Source organism: Anabrus simplex, chromosome 3 (genome assembly GCF_040414725.1).
Source record: "Anabrus simplex isolate iqAnaSimp1 chromosome 3, ASM4041472v1, whole genome shotgun sequence".
NCBI classification, from domain to species: domain Eukaryota; kingdom Metazoa; phylum Arthropoda; class Insecta; order Orthoptera; family Tettigoniidae; genus Anabrus; species Anabrus simplex.
In genome coordinates this window covers 360,229,732-360,248,754 of record NC_090267.1, presented here as the reverse complement: position 1 = coordinate 360,248,754, position 19,023 = coordinate 360,229,732, and the positions used below count along the sequence as shown (strand labels likewise).

General features: G+C 39.0%; 1 protein-coding gene across 2 annotated transcripts in view; it reads right to left on the bottom strand.

Moving 5' to 3' along the window:
• Positions 1-19,023, bottom strand: part of fzy (cell division cycle 20 protein fzy) — a 237,824-nt gene that overhangs the window by 94,282 nt on the left and 124,519 nt on the right. For both annotated transcript variants that reach the window (XM_067144504.2, XM_067144506.2), the window contains exon 7: positions 9,784-9,977. In XM_067144504.2, the coding sequence (XP_067000605.1) occupies positions 9,784-9,977 (194 nt within the window). The remainder of the gene's footprint in view (positions 1-9,783; positions 9,978-19,023) is intronic.

Genomic DNA, 19,023 nt, shown 5'->3' with positions numbered 1-19,023 from the left:
CTCGCCCATCCTGCCCCTAACAGCCCTTTAACAACAACACCTGTGCGCAAGGACCGCCCCCTTCCACCACCATGTCTTTCACCGCCTCATCCACATCGTTATAATACTAGAAGTAGAAATTTCAGTCAAGGTAGCGCTGTTGGAACAGTCAGCCGTACCTAATACACACCGTACGAGTAAGTACCGCCTTAGGCATTTTTGACGTACTGGAAGTCTCATGCACAATACCATTTAACTATATCTCTAACATTTTGTTTAAGGTAAAACTCAATCATTCTTCGAATAAACATTTCAACAGGGATAAAAATACCTACTTGACCGTCTTTTGGATCCAATCCATTACCGTGCTAACATAACTAAGCATTGACATCAGCTAGCTTTGACACCTCAACATTTTATCATCAGCAACGTCTCCTACAAAAAATCCCATAATCTTTTCTATGACTTTCTGATAAATCAACCGTACATATTTTAACACACTCCATACGTTCACACTTCTATTTGAAATATATTTGACACTGATCTCATTATCTTGAACTCATGCTATGGGAGTGGAACAAATATCCCCCTTGGATGACTGTGCTTTCACTCTCAAGGCCATCATAGTCCTAATGGTGTATAAAAAGAGGATCCATTTTGGTTTTAAACGCTCACATATTTGAGATAAACCACATTTTAGTTCTCAAAACTGTTAATGTACAGTATTTTTAACAAACTTTCTGTGCATTGCCCTCATTTTAGATGTTATTGTATAACATTTTATGAAATCATTGTTCAACATTATTCTATAGTTTATAAGACTAGAAAGATCCCATATCCAATAACTTTAAGATTGATTTAGGCAGATGATGCTCATAAAAAGGGTGAAACATGTACCTATGAATTTTAAGTATTATGTATAAATTTTAAGCACATCAAATAGTGGATTGTATTGTACTGAACAGGTGGATATTTGTGATTTAGAGGAGCTCTTGGCGAGAGCCAAGCGCATCCAAGGCGTCTTGATTGTTTGAACACCGACGGGAGAGGTTACCTTCTCCAGGTGACGGGTCTCCTGGCCCCTCTATAAGGTAAGCACTTGGCTATTTCATTTTTCGGGTAGCGATCTTCAAATGTCGTGTTCTGTTTAATTTCTCTTTAACGCCAGAGCTTACCCACTTTTCTCTCAGTCGCCAGATTTAAATTCACATGACTTAGCATTTGCGGCGAGTCATATAATGTTTGTTAAGAGGCAGTTCCCTTTTCGCTTGTTTTCTTAGATTGTGTTAAAATGTAAAATGTTCAATTCCCTTTTACTTTGGTTGTAAATGTAAATCGTAAATTTCCCCCTCGGGGCTGCCTGTCGTAAATCCACGTCCTCTTAGTATACTCTAATTTAGGACGAGCTCCTTATTCAGAAGTGTTTTTGAAAAGTATGCCTCCTAGAAGATGTTTGTTGTTCCAGTTTTTCTCTCAGTCGCCAAATGTAATTTTACATGACTTAGAATTTACGGCTAGCCATTTCATTTTCGTTTAGAGACAGCTCCCTTTTCCTTTTGGTTTTATAAATTGTGGTAAAATGTAAAAATTTTATGGTAAATTATATAGGCCTAAATATGTAAATTTCCCCCTCGGGGCTGTCTCTAGTAAATCCGTGTCCTCTTACGATATTCTCGTTTAGGACAAGCTCCTTTTTCAGAAGTGTTTTTCATAAGGTAGCCTCTTAAAAGGGCTCAGTACTAAGATGTATTATTTTGTGCTTTCCCTTCCTTCTTGTGTGTGTGTGTATTCTTTCTTTGCAATATAAGGTTACTTAACACTGTAAACACTATGCCCGTACGGGATACGGGCGCGCCTCTTTCCTGCTTCTGGATGGCGCCCGTATCACATACGGGCGTTATTTTCTCGTGTGTTTATATCCAGCTGCACGTATCACGTACAGTTCGCGTCCCTTGGCTGGAAGTAATAGTTCATCTAGTGACCACTAGAATGCAGCAGTTATTGGGAATTTTGAACTGAAACGATAAACAGGGTATTTTCTCCTTGCCATGACCTCTACCGAAGCCCTCTGTGTGCCGTGTGCTGCGTGCGCCAAATGTATCACGCTGTCAGCTGTGTTACTGTGTAAACATGTTTTCACGCCGGCTCAATGACAGTGATATTTTGGATATTTTATCGGAAGAAGCTGGTTCAGAGACGGATGAAAGTGATGACGACCCTGCTTACGAACCGGACAACGTATCATCGATAGTTTAGGTAAGATTTTTATTTATTACGTCACTTTGGAACGTAAGTGTTTAGCTGTATTATTTTACTCCGAATACAAAAGATAGAAATACTTCGCCTACAGAAATTTGGGCTTATATTTTTTGTTTAGACGAAGAGACGCAGGCTGATGATTCACCTGTGCCGGGAACATCTGCTAGATCATCTGAACCTGATGATGAATGGTCAGAAACAGACGACCAACCACAGCTACCTGTCTTCCAGTCGGCATCTGGTTCTACTTAGTTTTGCGCGGGGAGTGACGAAATGGATTGTTTCAGTAATTTTTTTAGTGACGATGTGATCAAAAATATAAAAACAGAAACTAACAGATATGCAGGTACGACAATTGCGGCAATGAAACGTCAGGGCAAACTGAAGGAAAATTCCATGTGGCACCGGTGGTCTGCAGTAAAACTTCACGAAATTTATTGGTTTTTGCAACAATTTTGCATATGTGTGTGGTGAAGCTACCCAAACTTAGTGATTATTGGTCTACTGATTCCGTTTATCAGACAGGATTTGCCAGTCGATTGTTGAGTCGTGATAGATTTTCCGTAATTTTATTTATGTTGCACCTAAATGACAATGCCACCTTCATCAAGAAGGGGGAACCTAATCATGACCCACTACATAAACTCAGGCCTTTCTTGATTTTTTGTGGGCACAAATGCATTGCCAGTTTTCAGCCGTATGAGAACCTAACAATAGATGAGGCTATATGTCCCTTCCGTGGGCGAGTAGGGTTTAGGGTTTATATGAAGAATAAGCCCAATAAGTACGGTATGAAAATGTATGTACTTTACGATGCGGCAACAGGCAACGTACTGAATTGTGAAATATATATGGGATCCGCAGGGAACGCTGACAACAGCATTCAGGCTCTTGTAGATAGATTATGCTCACAGTTTTTCAGTAAGGGCCACTGTATTTATATGGACAGGTACTATACTAGCCCCTCCCTACTGAATAAGCTGTAGCAAAAGAAAACCCTGGCTGTTGGAACTGTCATGAAAAACAGGGAGGGTTTACCACCAACGTTCAAGACAAAGAAATTGAAGGAGGACGAGATGATATTTTTGAGGAAAGGGCACCTTCTTGCTGTGAAGTGGAAGAGCAAGCGGGATGTTTTATGCCTTTCAACAAAACATAAGGTTTCCACTACACGTTTCTGGTAGATCGAAGAGCGGTGTCGTACAGAAACTAAAGCCTGACGTAGTCATCGATTACAATATAAATAAAACTGGTGTTGATAGAGCAGATCAACTGCACGGAAGACAATGAAATGGTGGAAAAAGCTCTTCTTCCATTTGTTCCTTATGTCTGTTGTGAATGGTTTCATTCTATATAAAGAGATCTCAAAATCAAAGATATCTCTTGTGGATTACATGAGAGTGATCAGTTCGCGGTTAGCAGCTAAAGGAGAAGGAGACATCTCAAGGCTGGAACCTATTCCCTCCCCCAGTGTTGACAGGACTCTTGCTCGCCATTTTCCAGAAAAGGTTCCTCCAACGAACAATAAAATGAATGCTACTTGTTATTGCAAGGTATGCTCAGACAGGGGCAAAAAGGAAAGTGGTAAGCGCACCAGGAAAGAGAGTAGATGGTAGTGCAAGGAGTGCAAAGTAGGACTGTGTATAGTCCAATGTTTTCAGGACTACCATACAAAAACAAACTATTCCTAAATAGGTAAATATTTTATTCCACTGCATTTGTGTTTATTTGTGGCCTAAGTAGTCGCATTAAATGATTATTTTTTTATTGTTTGAGCAAGCTTATTGGTATAACTTCAATGTAAAAAAAAAATTCCGTACTAATTTTTTTATGTTTTTCGTAAGACTAGTGTAATTAAATTACTTCAGATATTCACTTGTTGATTAACATCTTCATTTTGGATGGTTGACACCTTTATACGGTACAAAAATCAGGCATGTAATATATTTCGCTGTTCCATAATAACGTGTTAAAAATTAGCAAAAAGACCCAGTTCACAGCCAGGATCCATGTTAAAATAGGGTAGTGTTGAAAGTGTTAATATTCGCGCCGTGAAATTTGAACATTCAGTGTGATGTTCCTCCTTGAAATAATGTAAATTAGCGTCATTGAAATTTGTACAGTCTGTGTAATTATTTGTTATTATTATTTTGTGATTTCCTAGTGTAACATTATTTTGGTCACCTTTGCAAATTATGTTATTTCCATCAAAATTATTAAGTAAATTGTATTTAAATTGAATCACCACTGATACTGCTTCATCAGTACTGCCAATACATTTTCACTGCCTGAGTATGGTCTTAGCCGCTTCACCACCTTTCCTTAGTCATGTTGCTCAACCTAATCGTAACTGTTTGCCGTTTTCTTGTGCAAAACATGCACATGTTTTGATCATGTCTAAACATTTTTAGTCTGTCATTATTATTATTATTATTATTATTATTATTAACTTCCTTGTATAAAATGCTATTGTGTGTAACGAAGGGAGGTTACACCAATATAAATGGTCCGTTATTGGACATTATAAATTTTCCAGCTAACTCATTCCTGGTTGCCAGCATTTCGCCCCCGTGTGCTAGGTTGGGCTCATCAGTTGGTACCTAGCACACCTACCAAGACGCATAGCTGGTGCATACCCGTGGAGGCTACTAGGTACCAACTGATGGGCCCAACCTAGCACACGGGGGCAAAATGCTGGCAACCAGGAATTAGTTAGATGGAAAATTTATAATGGCCAATAACGGACCATTTATATTGGTATTATAAATTTACTCATTCGGGACAAATATTTCCAATTCCCAATAGGAGTCAACATCTATATCATTATCAGAAAGTTGGCAGTAACTCTTTAATATTGTGCCATTTCACCCACAGTAGTGAGCGAGATGTGTATTAGAATAAACACATAGGAACTCATACGGCCAACAAAATGGCAGCTGATAATTACGTGTTAGAAGGTGGTGATAAACATCGACACTATGACTGAAATCTATCATCTTCCATGAATAATATATATTTCTTTAAAGATTGCCTAAAATCATTGTATAAAAAAGTTGTTCTTCATTAATATAAGAAAAAAAGCGAAGAAAAATATTGGATGTAACATTGAAAAGGAAAAACATCAGGTCAACAGATAGTTATTTTTTGAAATAAACAACAGTGGATTCATAAAATATTCTTGAAAGGAGAAGGGAATTATTCAACCAAGAAAATAATTTTAGGTTGAGAAATCCAAAAAAGAGACTAGGAGAAGTTCTGTTATTCATGGCCATATGATGTACTGGAATGACATTTGAGGAAAGTATTATTACTCAGGCCTGAGAATAGATTTTTGTTCAAGGAGAGTGATATTTCATAAATTGATAATATAACTAGGTTAGGTACTATAATAATATATGTTAATGTTTGTTTCAGGTATGTCAAATTGTAATTTGCTCTGCATAATGGAAGAGTAATAAGATGTAGCCCGAGGCATTTATTCCACATGGCACCAATAACATGGAAGGAACTTAAATCAGTCATCTCAACAGATTGATAAGTATTTAACTAAATTCTAGCAAAATTTTCATACATGGGAAACTCGTTATTTCGGACTTTCAATTTCATTCAATCTTTCACACCGATTTACTGTCAACTTAACGTATTCTAAGAAATGAATTAATCATAGGAACAAACATTCTTTCCAAGTAAAACTTAGAGACAATCTCATAAATTACACTTAACTCTCAATTAACCGGGATAATGTAGGGTTAAGGCTTCCCAGATAAGTAAAATCGTGGTTAACCTGCAAAATGTTAAAAATAGAACAGGCCTACTGAAAGTACAGTTAAAATGATAAATGATACAACTGTATTGTTTGTTATTAAATTACCCAATATGTCTCAGTAAAAATTATAAATAGGAAAATAAGCAGCACACTTAGTTTAAATTAATAAGGCAAAGAAAAATATTCAGACTAACTAAGTTTACTGTTTCTGAAAATAATCAGTCATGATTTTCTGCTATTGTGCCGAGAGACACTTTTACTTCATTTTGCTACTCAAATTTCTCAAAACAAGTTTCTCGGTGATGACAGCACGATGTTTGGCCTCTGTACCTTTGAAAGACTGAGGTTTCTTTGCTTATCCAATGACGAGTAAAGGTAATTTATGAGTGCCCGTTGTGTTCGCGCAGGTCATAATAGTCATCCTTTCTTTAAATGCTTCATAGCCTGGTGCACAACGCTGCTGTTTAAAAGCAAGAGTACGGGTTCATAGGCATTTCCAATACAGGGCAGACTCATCTGCATTGTAAATTTGTTTTGGGACCAAACCCTCATCCAGTATAAAATTTTCAAAATCCGAATTGAACTGTTGAACAGCTTCGATATTTTCACTTAACAACTTTCCTTTTACAATGACATCACGTATGCCATGTCGCTATTTAAAGCATGCAAACCATCTGGATGGTGCATCAAAAACACCCTCCATCCCACGAGCTTCGAAGAAAAACTTTGCTTTAGTCATACAGATCAGTCCCGATACTGGAGTCCCTTGAGCCTGATGCTGTGACACCACTCCAACATGCATGGGTCAAGCTCCTCAAACGTAGATTTTTTTCATAGTTTTTCAGTTTGCCATACCACTGTTTGCATCGGACGAACAAGCAAATTATAGAAGTTTGTATTTGTTGCGTAAAATATCCCGCACTGTAGAATCACCAACGTTATACTGGACACACACCTGTTTAACGGTAGAACCTCGTTCTATATTTTGTACAATATAAAACTTCCGTTGAATCGTCAAAACGACACACATCTGTTGCCATTGTTTGCGAACTGGACTGAACTGAACAAAAACAAGACAATGACAGAGTGGGGCGATATGGAGTAGAGCAGGTGTTCCTGGCCAGTGACACACCAGCTATAGGTAACGTCAAGGTCGTGCCACCCCTGCCACTATTAGGACTCTGCAATATTATCTCGACCCTTTGTAATTCTGTAACTCCTAACACTCTTACATTTTTAGTGTTTTTTGATATCGCGGTTAAGCCGCAACCCGGTTGATCCGATTACAGTAAATTGAGAGTTACGTGTACCTATGGATTAATACATCATATTTACCTATCTTGAATAATGTCCATGTTGATACATATGAACATTTATATAGCCCATCTGAATGAACGCTTGAATTTCTAATGAAGAAATGAACCTGTGAGTAATAATCATGCCCTAATCTAACACCTTTAATGTTTATTTAGTGTTATGAAACAACAGTATGCCTTGTTTAGCTATTTACCAAGTAGTAAAATAAAGTACATTAATGTTTCTCTGGGGTTATTATATTATAAAAGAAAGCGAAACTTTAAAATAACAATACATTCCATAATTCAAAGCAAAATTTTGGGAGATTTTTTTTTTTTTGCTAGTTGCTTTACGTCACACCGACACAGATAGGTATTATGGCGACGATGGGACAGGGAAGGGCTAGGAGTGGGAAGGAAGCGGCCGTGGCCTTAAGGTACAGCCCCAGCATTTGCCTGGTGTGAAAATGGGAAACCATTTTCAGGGCTGCCAACAGTGGGGTTCGAACCTACTATCTCCCGAATACTGGACACTGCCCGCACTTATGCGACTGCAGCTATCGAGCTCGGTTTGGGAGATTTTAAAACCAATAAACCAAATTTGAATGATTCAAGTTTACTTGGTGTGAAAATTTAATGAAATTAATTAGGTTAATTCTTATTTATCTTCTTCATTGTGATTAATGTCCGACTCGTTGGCTGAACAGTCAGCGTACTGGCCTTCGGTTCAGAGGGACCCGGGTTCAATTCCCGGCCGGGTCGGGGATTTTAACCTTAATTGGTTAATTCCAATGGCACGGGGGGCTGGGTGTATGTGTTGTCTTCATCATTTTATCCTCATCACGACGCGCAGGTCGCCTACGGGTGTCAAATAGAAAGACCTGCACCTGGCGAGCCGAACCCGTCCTGGGATATCCCGGCACTAAATAATAATGTTATTTGTTTTACGTCCCACTAACTACTCTTTTACGGTTTTCGGAGACGCCGAGGTGCCGGAATTTAGTCCCGCAGGAGTTCTTTTACGTGCCAGTAAATCTACCGACACGAGGCTGACGTATTTGAGCACCTTGAAATACTACCGGACTAAGCCAGGATCGAACCTGCCAAGTTGGGGTCAGAAGGCCAGCGCCTTAACCGTCTGAGCCACTCAGCCCGGCCCCGGCACTAAAAGCCATACGACATTTCATTTTCATTTTATAGCGATTAATGAAAAAATTGATTAAATTATAATTCTTTCGTATTTGTTTAACCTCTTGTGGTATAATAAGTTCTTTAAAATATGGATACATTTTGTTACCATAAACCAAAGTTATTTTAATTTTGTGTTTCAGTTTGTGGTTACTTGGTAGTCCGAATCCATAATTATTTAAATCTTTAATTATTTGCGCAACACCGCATTTCACCACAAACCGAACCCAAACGCGCCCACGGGAGTTGAGACTCTTGAACAGTGTGGTGAATGGTCACAATATACGTACAGAAATAAGCACGAGACTATTATGGGTGCAGTGGCAAAAAGTGGTGTTTTACCTTAAAATGCATGCTATTGAAAATTGTTGTTTTTACATTTAATTATTTCTGAGAGAGCTCTTCACTCTGAATAAGTTTCAACCATACGGAAATTTATGTCACCATTTCCAGTTTGTTGACTGGCAGATAGAAAATACAGAATGGACTGATTTATCAACCAAATGAAGCATTTTCAAAACATGCTTATATATACGTCTGCATTAAAATCTTCCTTATGCTGATTCACAGCTGATTTGATATTTAGTCTTCTTTTTTCAGGTTGAACCACGTTGTTGTTTTCTGTACATTCCATACAGTTTGCCGACGTTTCAAATACATTGCAGTATTCTTTGTCAAGGCGACTGAAATACCCCTACTCGATCCGAGGTAATCAGTCTCCAGGCAGCAATCTGTACAGAAAACAACAACACGGTTCAACCCAGTAAAAGAACTAAATAATTCTACACACAGTGGAAGCTTCACTTCTAAGTCTTTTGAGTTGTTCTGTTTGTGAACAATGTTGATGAAAAGATTCGGTCAGTCATGCTGACATGACTGACTAGATCTGAGAAACAGACTCAAGAGGCCAAACATATGCGAGAATTATTTCACGACGTTACCAAATCTAGACTTCTTGAAATGAACTTCTTATGAGATCAGTCATGGTCTATAATGGTTCACTTCTGAGGATGCAGAGCAAATTAAGCAAAGTCTTTGTAGAACAGAAAGATTCCTTCTGTAGTTCGACTTTCACATGGTGTCAGTCAGAAAGAATATTATGTACATTCTGGGCAATGAAAGCATCAATCTGAACAGGTTTCAGTTTCTGAAAATCAATGGGGAATATTACAAGCTTCTGACAACAGACTGTACTGTAAGAACATAGAGTATACACAACATTCAAAGAACACGACTAAAGAATAATCTGAAATTACCTTAAGATATTCAATAGAAGTCACTGATATAGATTTTTACCTGTGTGACACCCAGTGAAGTTCCAACAGCCAAATGTGATCCTTCAGGAATCCATCCAAGGGAGCAAACATAGTCTGCTCCTTCTAATACTAGTAACTGCTCAATGTTGCCTGTAGCAGCATTCCATAAATAAACATTCTTATTGAGTGCCACGGCTAGAATATTTGTAGGACTCCAGTCGATCAGGTTCAGATCTAAAGAGAGTTAAAAACAATTTCACATTATGATTTTACATCATTTCAGTAAACAACATTTTTATTATCATTATTTGTAATACCATAATCGCCCTTAATAAATATAAAAAGACTGAATGATTACAAGACATACAATTCATTTATTCAGATTTAAAGACAGTATCTTGCCTAATTTAAAAAATATGCACATTCCTATTATTGTTCCTAAGAATCGAGAAACAACCAATTCAAAATAATCCGTTTGACATATACTTAACTGATATTTGAATCAAAAGTCATCAAAGTTGTATGGATTTTCACTATTGATTCCACAACGTAATTCTGAACAGTATGTCCCTGGCATTTATTCCTGAAATAACTTTATATTACAACCAATTATATTTTGTAACACTTCCTGTTTTACAAACTAAGATATATTTTTAAAGGAAATATGAAGGGGTTGAATGCAAAGATATAAAAGATGCAATCTGTCATACTGGTAAAAACACCTTTATTTCTTCGCAGTGATATCCCAGACCATTCCCTCCAAGTATACAACCCCTAGATCAGATTCTCATCCTTGTTTGGAACTAAAACTTAAAACCCACCTCACATCAGAGACCAGTACCTGTTTCAGAGAAGAAGAGACCACTCGCCTCTCGTACAGGGAGAAAAAACAGTTCATGGAGAATCGGGCTGAAGAGACTGAGACAAATATGGAAGGTAACTGTAGGTGCAATATGTATGAAAAAGACTGAAGCAAAGATCTGTGCCCCTGAAGTCATACTGGACAAACACAACGAGCTCCTGATTCAACAGGAGGAGGTACTGGACCGAAAGGAAACAATATTTTAATGAGCTGTTGAACTCTAAAACAGCTGACAAGGAAGACAACACCTCACAGTCCTCCCATGCAGCATAACCACTTATAGCAAAATTAATTTACAAAGTACAGAGCTGTAGAGACTGACCAAATACCCAGAGAACTTCTGCAAATGGGTGGTAAAGCACTTTCAATTGAGCTTCATAAATTAATTATAGCAGCATGGAGGACAGAAGTACTAGCATAGGAGAGGAAAACTGCCATCCGAGTCCCAATTTTTTAAAGTGAGACACATTACAATGCACCAATAATTATTAAGGGATTGCACTCCAATGTACAGTTCATAAAATCCTCTCCAGCATCATACACTCCTATTTGCATATACTGAAGAAATTCTAGGAACTACCTGGCTGGTTCTAGACTGAATTGTTCAACAATAGATCAAATCTCCTTGATGAGCATAATATAGAGGTGTACAATATTTTTACAGATTATCACAAGGCATACAACAGCATCAAGAGGGAGAATATATGGAAAACCATGACAGTTTAACAGTCCCACCAAACTGGTATGCAGGACCAGAATCTGCATGGAAAACTCATCCAGCAGAATAAAAAGAGGCAACAAATTGTCACACTTATTTAAGAACAAAACAGGTGTCAAACAAGGAGATGGCTTCTCCCTTCGGTTTTCAATCTAGTCCGAGAAAAGGGGGGTCAGATGTACTTCAGTGGACATAGGTGAACTACATCTAACTGGAGTACACAAAATTTTTGGTTATGTGGATGATCCAAAGATTACCTCCGACAAGGCTAAATAAATAGTGCAAATCATCTCACTGATTGACGAGGATGCAAAGAAAGTATTGCTGGATACAAACTCCGAGAAGATTACACTGTTAGCAGCAATTAATAACGTTACTGTATTTGTTTTTATGACTCACTAGCTACCTTTACGGTTTTTGGAGACACTGAGGTGCCTGAATTTAGTCCCGCAGGAGCTTTTAAGTGCCAGTAAATCTACAAACTCAAAGCTGACATATTTGAGCACCGTCAAATACCACCGAACTGAACCAGGATCAAAACTGTCAAGTTGGGGTCATCTGAGCCACTCAGCCCAGACCACATTGTTAGTCGAGATGGACACAATAGAATCAACAACATCATGGTTGGTAACGATTTCTGATGAAGTTACCAACTTTAAATACCTGGGTGCCACGCTGAACCAGCAAAACTGCATCAAGGGTCGCTTAAGATCTGCAGAAGCTACATAACTCTTGCCTGTCCTTGTTTCACTCGCGTCTGCTCTCTATCACACAGATACCCCTCTGTGAAACCGTTATTCATCCAGTGCTGTTGTACAGTTCTAAGATATGATTAATCACCAACTTGCAGTTTTTGAGAATAACATACTACATCAAATGTACGGTCCTGAATTCACTGATGGAATCTGGAAATGCCCAAGCAATGCAGACATCCATGCTCATTACAGAAACCAAATATCAATCAAGTCATAAGAAGAAAAGTCCAGTGGATTCAACACGTTGAGAACATGTCAGATAAGAGCAGTTAAGAGGATAAGGGAAGGAAGCCTGGTAAAGAAATGCCCTATGGGGAGACAGCAGGCATTAGAGAGATTAGCTGATGGAAGACTTGACTGCTGGAGGATTAATGGGAGACTGGCACAAGACTAACAGTGAGATATGAGTGCGGTCAAAAGTCACCTTAACTGACAGTGACAGCATAAGAAAGTAAGCAAGCAAGCAAGCAAGCAAGCAAGCAAGCAAGCGCTTTTTGGTATCTTCTTTTGTTTCAATGCATATTTCTTAAACTGAATAGCAGTAACCAAAAGTGCATCTTCATATTTGTGCATCCTTTTTAAAGTACCTTTCTGATATTCGAGGAAAGAGTTTGGAAGCTCCTAATTCATATCATGCACCATTCACCTGTTTAGCTTTTGATGTATTTGTCACAACTTTGAGCAGTGTTACTCAGCTATACAGGAACATTCGTTTACACAAATTTACTAGCAGAATAACTGCATTAAAACTTCCCTACAAATGATATAAATCTATGGACAAATTAATGTAGACTGATAGGAACTCTTCACTCCACAATGTTTCAAAGAACAGAAAATGAGAAAAAAATGACATGGGAAGCTTGTTATGAGGCCAAAAGAGGTGATGTTTTCTCCATAGACATCGAGCACAGCCTGTTTAAGTCTATGAGGAATATGGAAATGACCTTGCTAACCTCGCTTTCTTTGGGGATTCCCCTTTTGTAAATCTTAGTCTCTACAGAATGTAAAAAAAATTATAGTCTAAGTGAAATGGAAAGTTGTTTCCATTGTAGTACTTTTTAGAAAGTAGGAATATTCAGGCCTGGTGCAAGTTACATTTAATGCAGAGCGCAATGCACCGAGTGGGATAAAACGATGACATAGCTGCTTCGTAGGGACAGTTGTGAGTAGTCTTTCCAGGCCACAATGTTTCTTTATCCCACTCAGTGCAATGCACTCTGCATTAAATGTCACTTGCACCAGGCCAAAATAAGTTTACTTTGTAAAAAGTACTACAAATTATATTAACACATTGTCAATGCTTCAGCTTCAGTACAAATGTTGCATCCAAGGAAGAGTATACACGTTATTCATAGCAACGCTCGTAATACCGTCATTAATATAAGAAGAGTATGCGAGCAAGTGCCAACAAAAATGATTTTGAGGATGATCCTCAATATGATGGTGGCAATCTTGTAGATTAATGTGACTTCTAATATCAAAATCATAATCATGGAACTTCCAGTTTCACATGAAATCTGAACAAGGAATTGAACTTTCATTTCAAATCTCTCATTTTGGCCAGGGTTCGAACTGCAAATACCTTAGTGAGAAACCAGCAACTGAACAAATCTTCTCCAAGCTATTCGCAGTCTAGTTTGTAAGCAATTAAAGTAGGCGAAGCCTCAACTTAATCTTTCATGAATATGCAACAACGAACAGATATAATTATTTATAATTTGTACCTTTCACCAAAGTTGTAGATTTAGTTGACAATGGGCATATTAATGTTTTGTATTATTAGTATTACTATTACACTGATACCATTATATCTGTGTTAACTTGTTTCTTATATTGATGAAATTATCTCGGTATTGTATTATTTTTTTATTAAACAGAATTTTGAAAGATTCAAGCTCTTTAGACCTTGTCAATCATGAAAGTACCAGTGCTTCACACCGGTGAAGCAAGCAGGCTTTCCAAATGGATAGTCACACACTTCTAATACACTGGTGGCTTCTGCACCACTGAGACAACTGAAAGCTACCCTTTTTGCATTTCATAAAAGTACGCACAATTTTTACACTGAGTGGCTAAAAGGGTGTCCCATTAGAAAATGGGCCGCGTATGACCCCTGAGCGTTGTGGCTAGCTGCGGTGTAGCTGAACAGTCTGTCACAGGCACCACTGTCGTGAAGATGGTAACACGATGCGAGTTAACTGACTTTGAATGCGGGATAATTATCGGCACGCGGATCATAGCACTGCAGAGATTACATGCAAATTCGGGTTTCCAAAGTCAACTGTGTCGAGGGTGGATCTTCAATATCGCAGAGAGAATGTTACCACACAAGTAAACCGCCACACGGTATAAGATCCCAGGTGTTTAACGAACAGACTTCATGTCGTCTCCGCAGAACCATTTTTGCTATCTGCTTTACGTTGCACTGACAAAGGCAGGTCTTATGGCGACAATGGGACAGGAAAGGCCTAAGAATGGGAAGGAAGCGGTCTTGGCCTTACTTAAGGTACAGCACCAGCATTTGCCTGGTGTGAAAATGGGAAACCACGGAAAACCATCTTCAGGGCTGCCGACAGTGGGGTTCGAACCCGCTATCTCCCAGATGCAAGCTCACAGCTGAGCGCAAATAACTGCATAGCCAACTCGCCCGCAGAACCATGCCGGGTGATCGACAGGCTACCATGAGTCAGATCACTACCCAGTTGAATGTTGGAAGTCAGGAACCCATTTCCACCAGGACTGTAAGGAAGCAACTGTACCACACAGGCTCACCAGCAGAAGACCAATTCGTGTCCCTTTGCTGACACCTCGACACTGAGCTCAACGACGTGCATGGGCCCGCGAACATCCGCAATGGACCATGGAACAGTGGCAGCGTGTGGTATGGTCCGATGAATTCTGATTCCAGTTGTATCGTGCTAATGGGCGCGCAAGAGTGTGACGTACACCCCATGAAGCTGTGGATCCTGTGTGTCAACAAGGTTGCTTCCAGGCGGGAGGTGGCTCAGTTCTGGTCTGGATGTCATTCTCAGGGTCGCAATTAGGCCCAAAGTCTGGCTGCAGGGAGCGCTGACAGACGTACGTTATGTAGACATTCTTTCAGATCTTCTGCATCCCTTTCTGGCCAGAGAGTACCCTCATGGAGATGCCATGTTTCAACAGGACAATGCGCCATGTCACCACACTGTGGTGGCGGGCAGGTGGTTGGAGGAGCCCTGCAGTGAAGTTACGACCATGGATAGGCCCTCCAGATCACTCGATCTTAATCAAATCGAGCATTTACGGGATGTTGTCGATGCAGGTGTAAGCTCCTTGAATCCCTCACCAACTATAGAAGAGCAATTGTGGGTAGCAGTGCAAGTTGCATGGGTCCAGACCCCTCCAGAACGATTCCAACACTTTCTGGAGTCAATGCCTCACCGTACTGCTGCCGTTTTGAGGGCTCACAGAGGAGCAACTTGTTATTAACACATTCAGTGTCTTCCCATGACTTTTGGCCACTCAGCGTATGTCCCTGGCTGTTTCAGTTTCATTAACATTCATTCTACACAATTTGAATAATCATCTGTCTTAATACTTGTGTTCAATCATTCACTCTTCGCTCTGACTTTTTCACCTTCAGTGAACTACTTGAACTAAGAGTGCTAAGAGGAGTGTGAAGACTAAACTTGCAAAACTGCGGGCATCTGTTATTCTGTAATGGAGACAAACTGAACCGGCTATTTCCCCCACACCACTTCCTCACCCAGCAAACGCAAAATGATCACAGTCGAATGACAGTACTTGGCAGAATCTGTCATTAACTCATTGCGGACCGTGGACGGCGTAAGACGTTTAAGCTTGCTCCTATGCTGCGGGCCGGGGACGGCGCAAGACGTTTAATGTTCCGTGCGAAGCATTGCTGTTTATATTCGTCATCTATGCAGTCTTACACCTTAGTCAGCGTTACTGGTTGTAGCAGGAAGTTGGTTTACCTTGTTGAGATAACCCTGGCGTTGAGTGTGCTCATGTTATCTTAGCTGGTTTAGCGGGATTATCTCAACACTTCCTCGTGCGTCAAGTCGGTACTTGAGATTTCAATGCAGTGCGTGTCGTTCTTACCGAGTGTAGTATAATGACTTATAAAACAAAGTTTCTTACGGAAGATACATATTGTTCACAATGATTATTCTGGTGATGAACTTATTCCTCAAATAGACTCAGATAGTGAAAGTGAGAGTGACGAGGAAATTCCGATACCCGAATCCGATAGGCCTATAGAGGAAGGTGAAGTGCCTGATACATATCATCCTAGTTATTGTCCACCTGTTCCACTATTTACAGAGAATTCAGTTATAAATATTCAAATAGAAAATAAGCAGGATATTTTGAGTTACATGAGTATTTTCATGAATGACGAATTTTATCAGTATGTGTCTGGACAGACCAATCTATTCGCGAGTCAAGTGATAAGTGCGGCGCCCCTGCCTTTCACAAAGAATTCGAGCATGCAATCGTGGAAACCGATTAGTCCAAAATCCTGATATAAAAATATACTGGACCGAAGACCCTGTTTTTCATACTCCGATATTTTCTAAAACAATGTTACGAATACGCTTCCTTCATATTCTTTCATTTCTTCACTTCAGTGACAGTAATCATTACGCCAAAAATACAGATAGGCCGTATAAAATTAGATGTATTTTGAAACCTGTGACACCAGATATCACACCCTAAATGTTTACTAGAGGTAAGCACGAAGTATCATTTTTCTAACATCCATAGTTTAGGAGTAATTGTAAATTTTATTAAGTGATGCATGTCAAGAGGGCCGGGCATGAAAATGGCTGGTCCAGGCATTCAAGTGTCCCGCTCAGAAGCAGGTACTGAACGTGTTAAGAGGTATCAGTGGTGAAAGTACATGTACACAGTATGGAGTTATAATTCCCGTATTTCCCTTGTGATTAGGGCAAAGAATTTCTTACTGTGCCCTTCAAATCTGGTAAATAATTTATTGAAAGGAAATATTTTAATATCACAGTGGGCTAGTGGATTATTTCGTCAGCCAGGGCGGAAATTTTAACATTTCAGTATCTCCGTGAGGCGAGCAGCCTAGAACAGGTTTTTCCCGACCAGACCAGCGAGCGAGGGTGCGCTGGGATTTTTTGTCATGTCTTCTACAGCCAGCTGAGTGCCACGTGACGACAGCGGAATTACCAAGGCCGATCGATCAATACTGTCAAGGCCGCTGCACGTCTAACTGTTCTCCAATGAAATTGTAACACCCGCTGGATCGCAAGATTTCGACCAATCACGAGTGATACAAAGACACACCTTCGTCTCAAGCTAATTAAATAGTGGTGTTTTCTGTGGGATTTCTCATTCTTCTTCTTATGCTGGACCTGACTGCTACAACTTGACATCTATTCTGCTTCTGGGGAAATTTACTCCGTAGAACTTCGAAAATTCAGCAGTTCAGATTAATTTCAACTCTACGAAATATGGAAGATTCTTAAAAACTAGGTATTCATATCTGACCTAACTCATCGTGTGTGTGTGTCCTGAACAATATTTAAGACTGATTTCTTAGTTTCAGCTCATTTCACGAGGAAGACGGAAGAGGAAGACTGCCAGCAGTTCGTGAAATTTTCAAGATGCAGGCACACCTGTATGGAGTAGTCCACTACTATTCCATGCTTGTCCGCACTCCTGGCATGACTTACTAAACATGTGAGGCATCTTCAGCCATGGAGAAGGACGGAGTTCGATGATAGGGTGACCTGACCTATTTCCTTGGTCATCTGCTGAAATCCAGATTCCACATCCACATGAGTACCATGTTTCAATTTCATTTCTGTGAATCTTTGTAAAATGAATGTAGACGTAGTCCTTATTTATTCATTGCAGTAACTTCTCATAGTTTCAGTAGTTAGAATTTTCATTCCTTCTTTCTTTGGTGGAAGGTAGTTTGTGATTGAACGTGAATGTGTACTTGGGCTCTATTAGTTAGTCAGATTGGTGTGAATGTCTTCGAGATTTGTTCTGACTGTCCCGATTCAGCATAGGAGTGTGAAAAAATTAATTGACCCCTCCAATAATAATAATAATTTGATTTATTAATTAATTTGAAATTAATTTGGAGTCATACGGGACAGAATATCAACACATTTCGCTACGTTAGGATTTTCCTTGATGATTTTGCGATCTTTTATGGAACTTAAAATATGTTAGAGTCATCTGTAAAATTTATCGTATTTCAGCCTACGTGAATACGACCACACGCTAATAATAATAATGACAATAATAATTGAATATCATTATGGTTTAAAATGTGGTATAAGGTCATGAGTTTAATTATTGTTTGGACTTGAATGGCATTAATGTGTGCTCAGATTGAGTAAATGTGGGCCTGGAATACGGCTGTGTCTTGACAGATCACTTGTTGCATTTACTGTTTATTGTTATAATTTTGGACTTGGAAATGGATTAGAGATTTGTGATTATTTTTGTGAATCCATTAATTGAGTCACTTAGGAAGAGAATATGTCGTTGGACATAAGTTCTTCGAGTAGAGCATGTATTAATCAAGAGCCATAATATATTAGGAGAATAATAATAATAATAATAATAATAATAATAATAATAATAATAATAATGGCGTAACTCATTGACCGCAGACGCGTTTATTTATTTGACCTGCGTATTAGGCATTTTTGAAAAATAATTTATTGATGATTTTTATCTCTTAACATTCCCTGGAACATCGTTGTGAATTCAGTTTCATTGTTGAAGTGATAATCCTGATACCATCACCTCTCAATTTATCGCAATGGTATTCATTAGCCGATACAGTCATCTAAAATTTTTCCCTGACTTTGACTAAAAATAAAAAATAAAAATCAAGGGCTAGAATTCGCTAAAAATATTTCTTAATGTTACCGTGTACCCGAGTGTGAGTGTAGAATG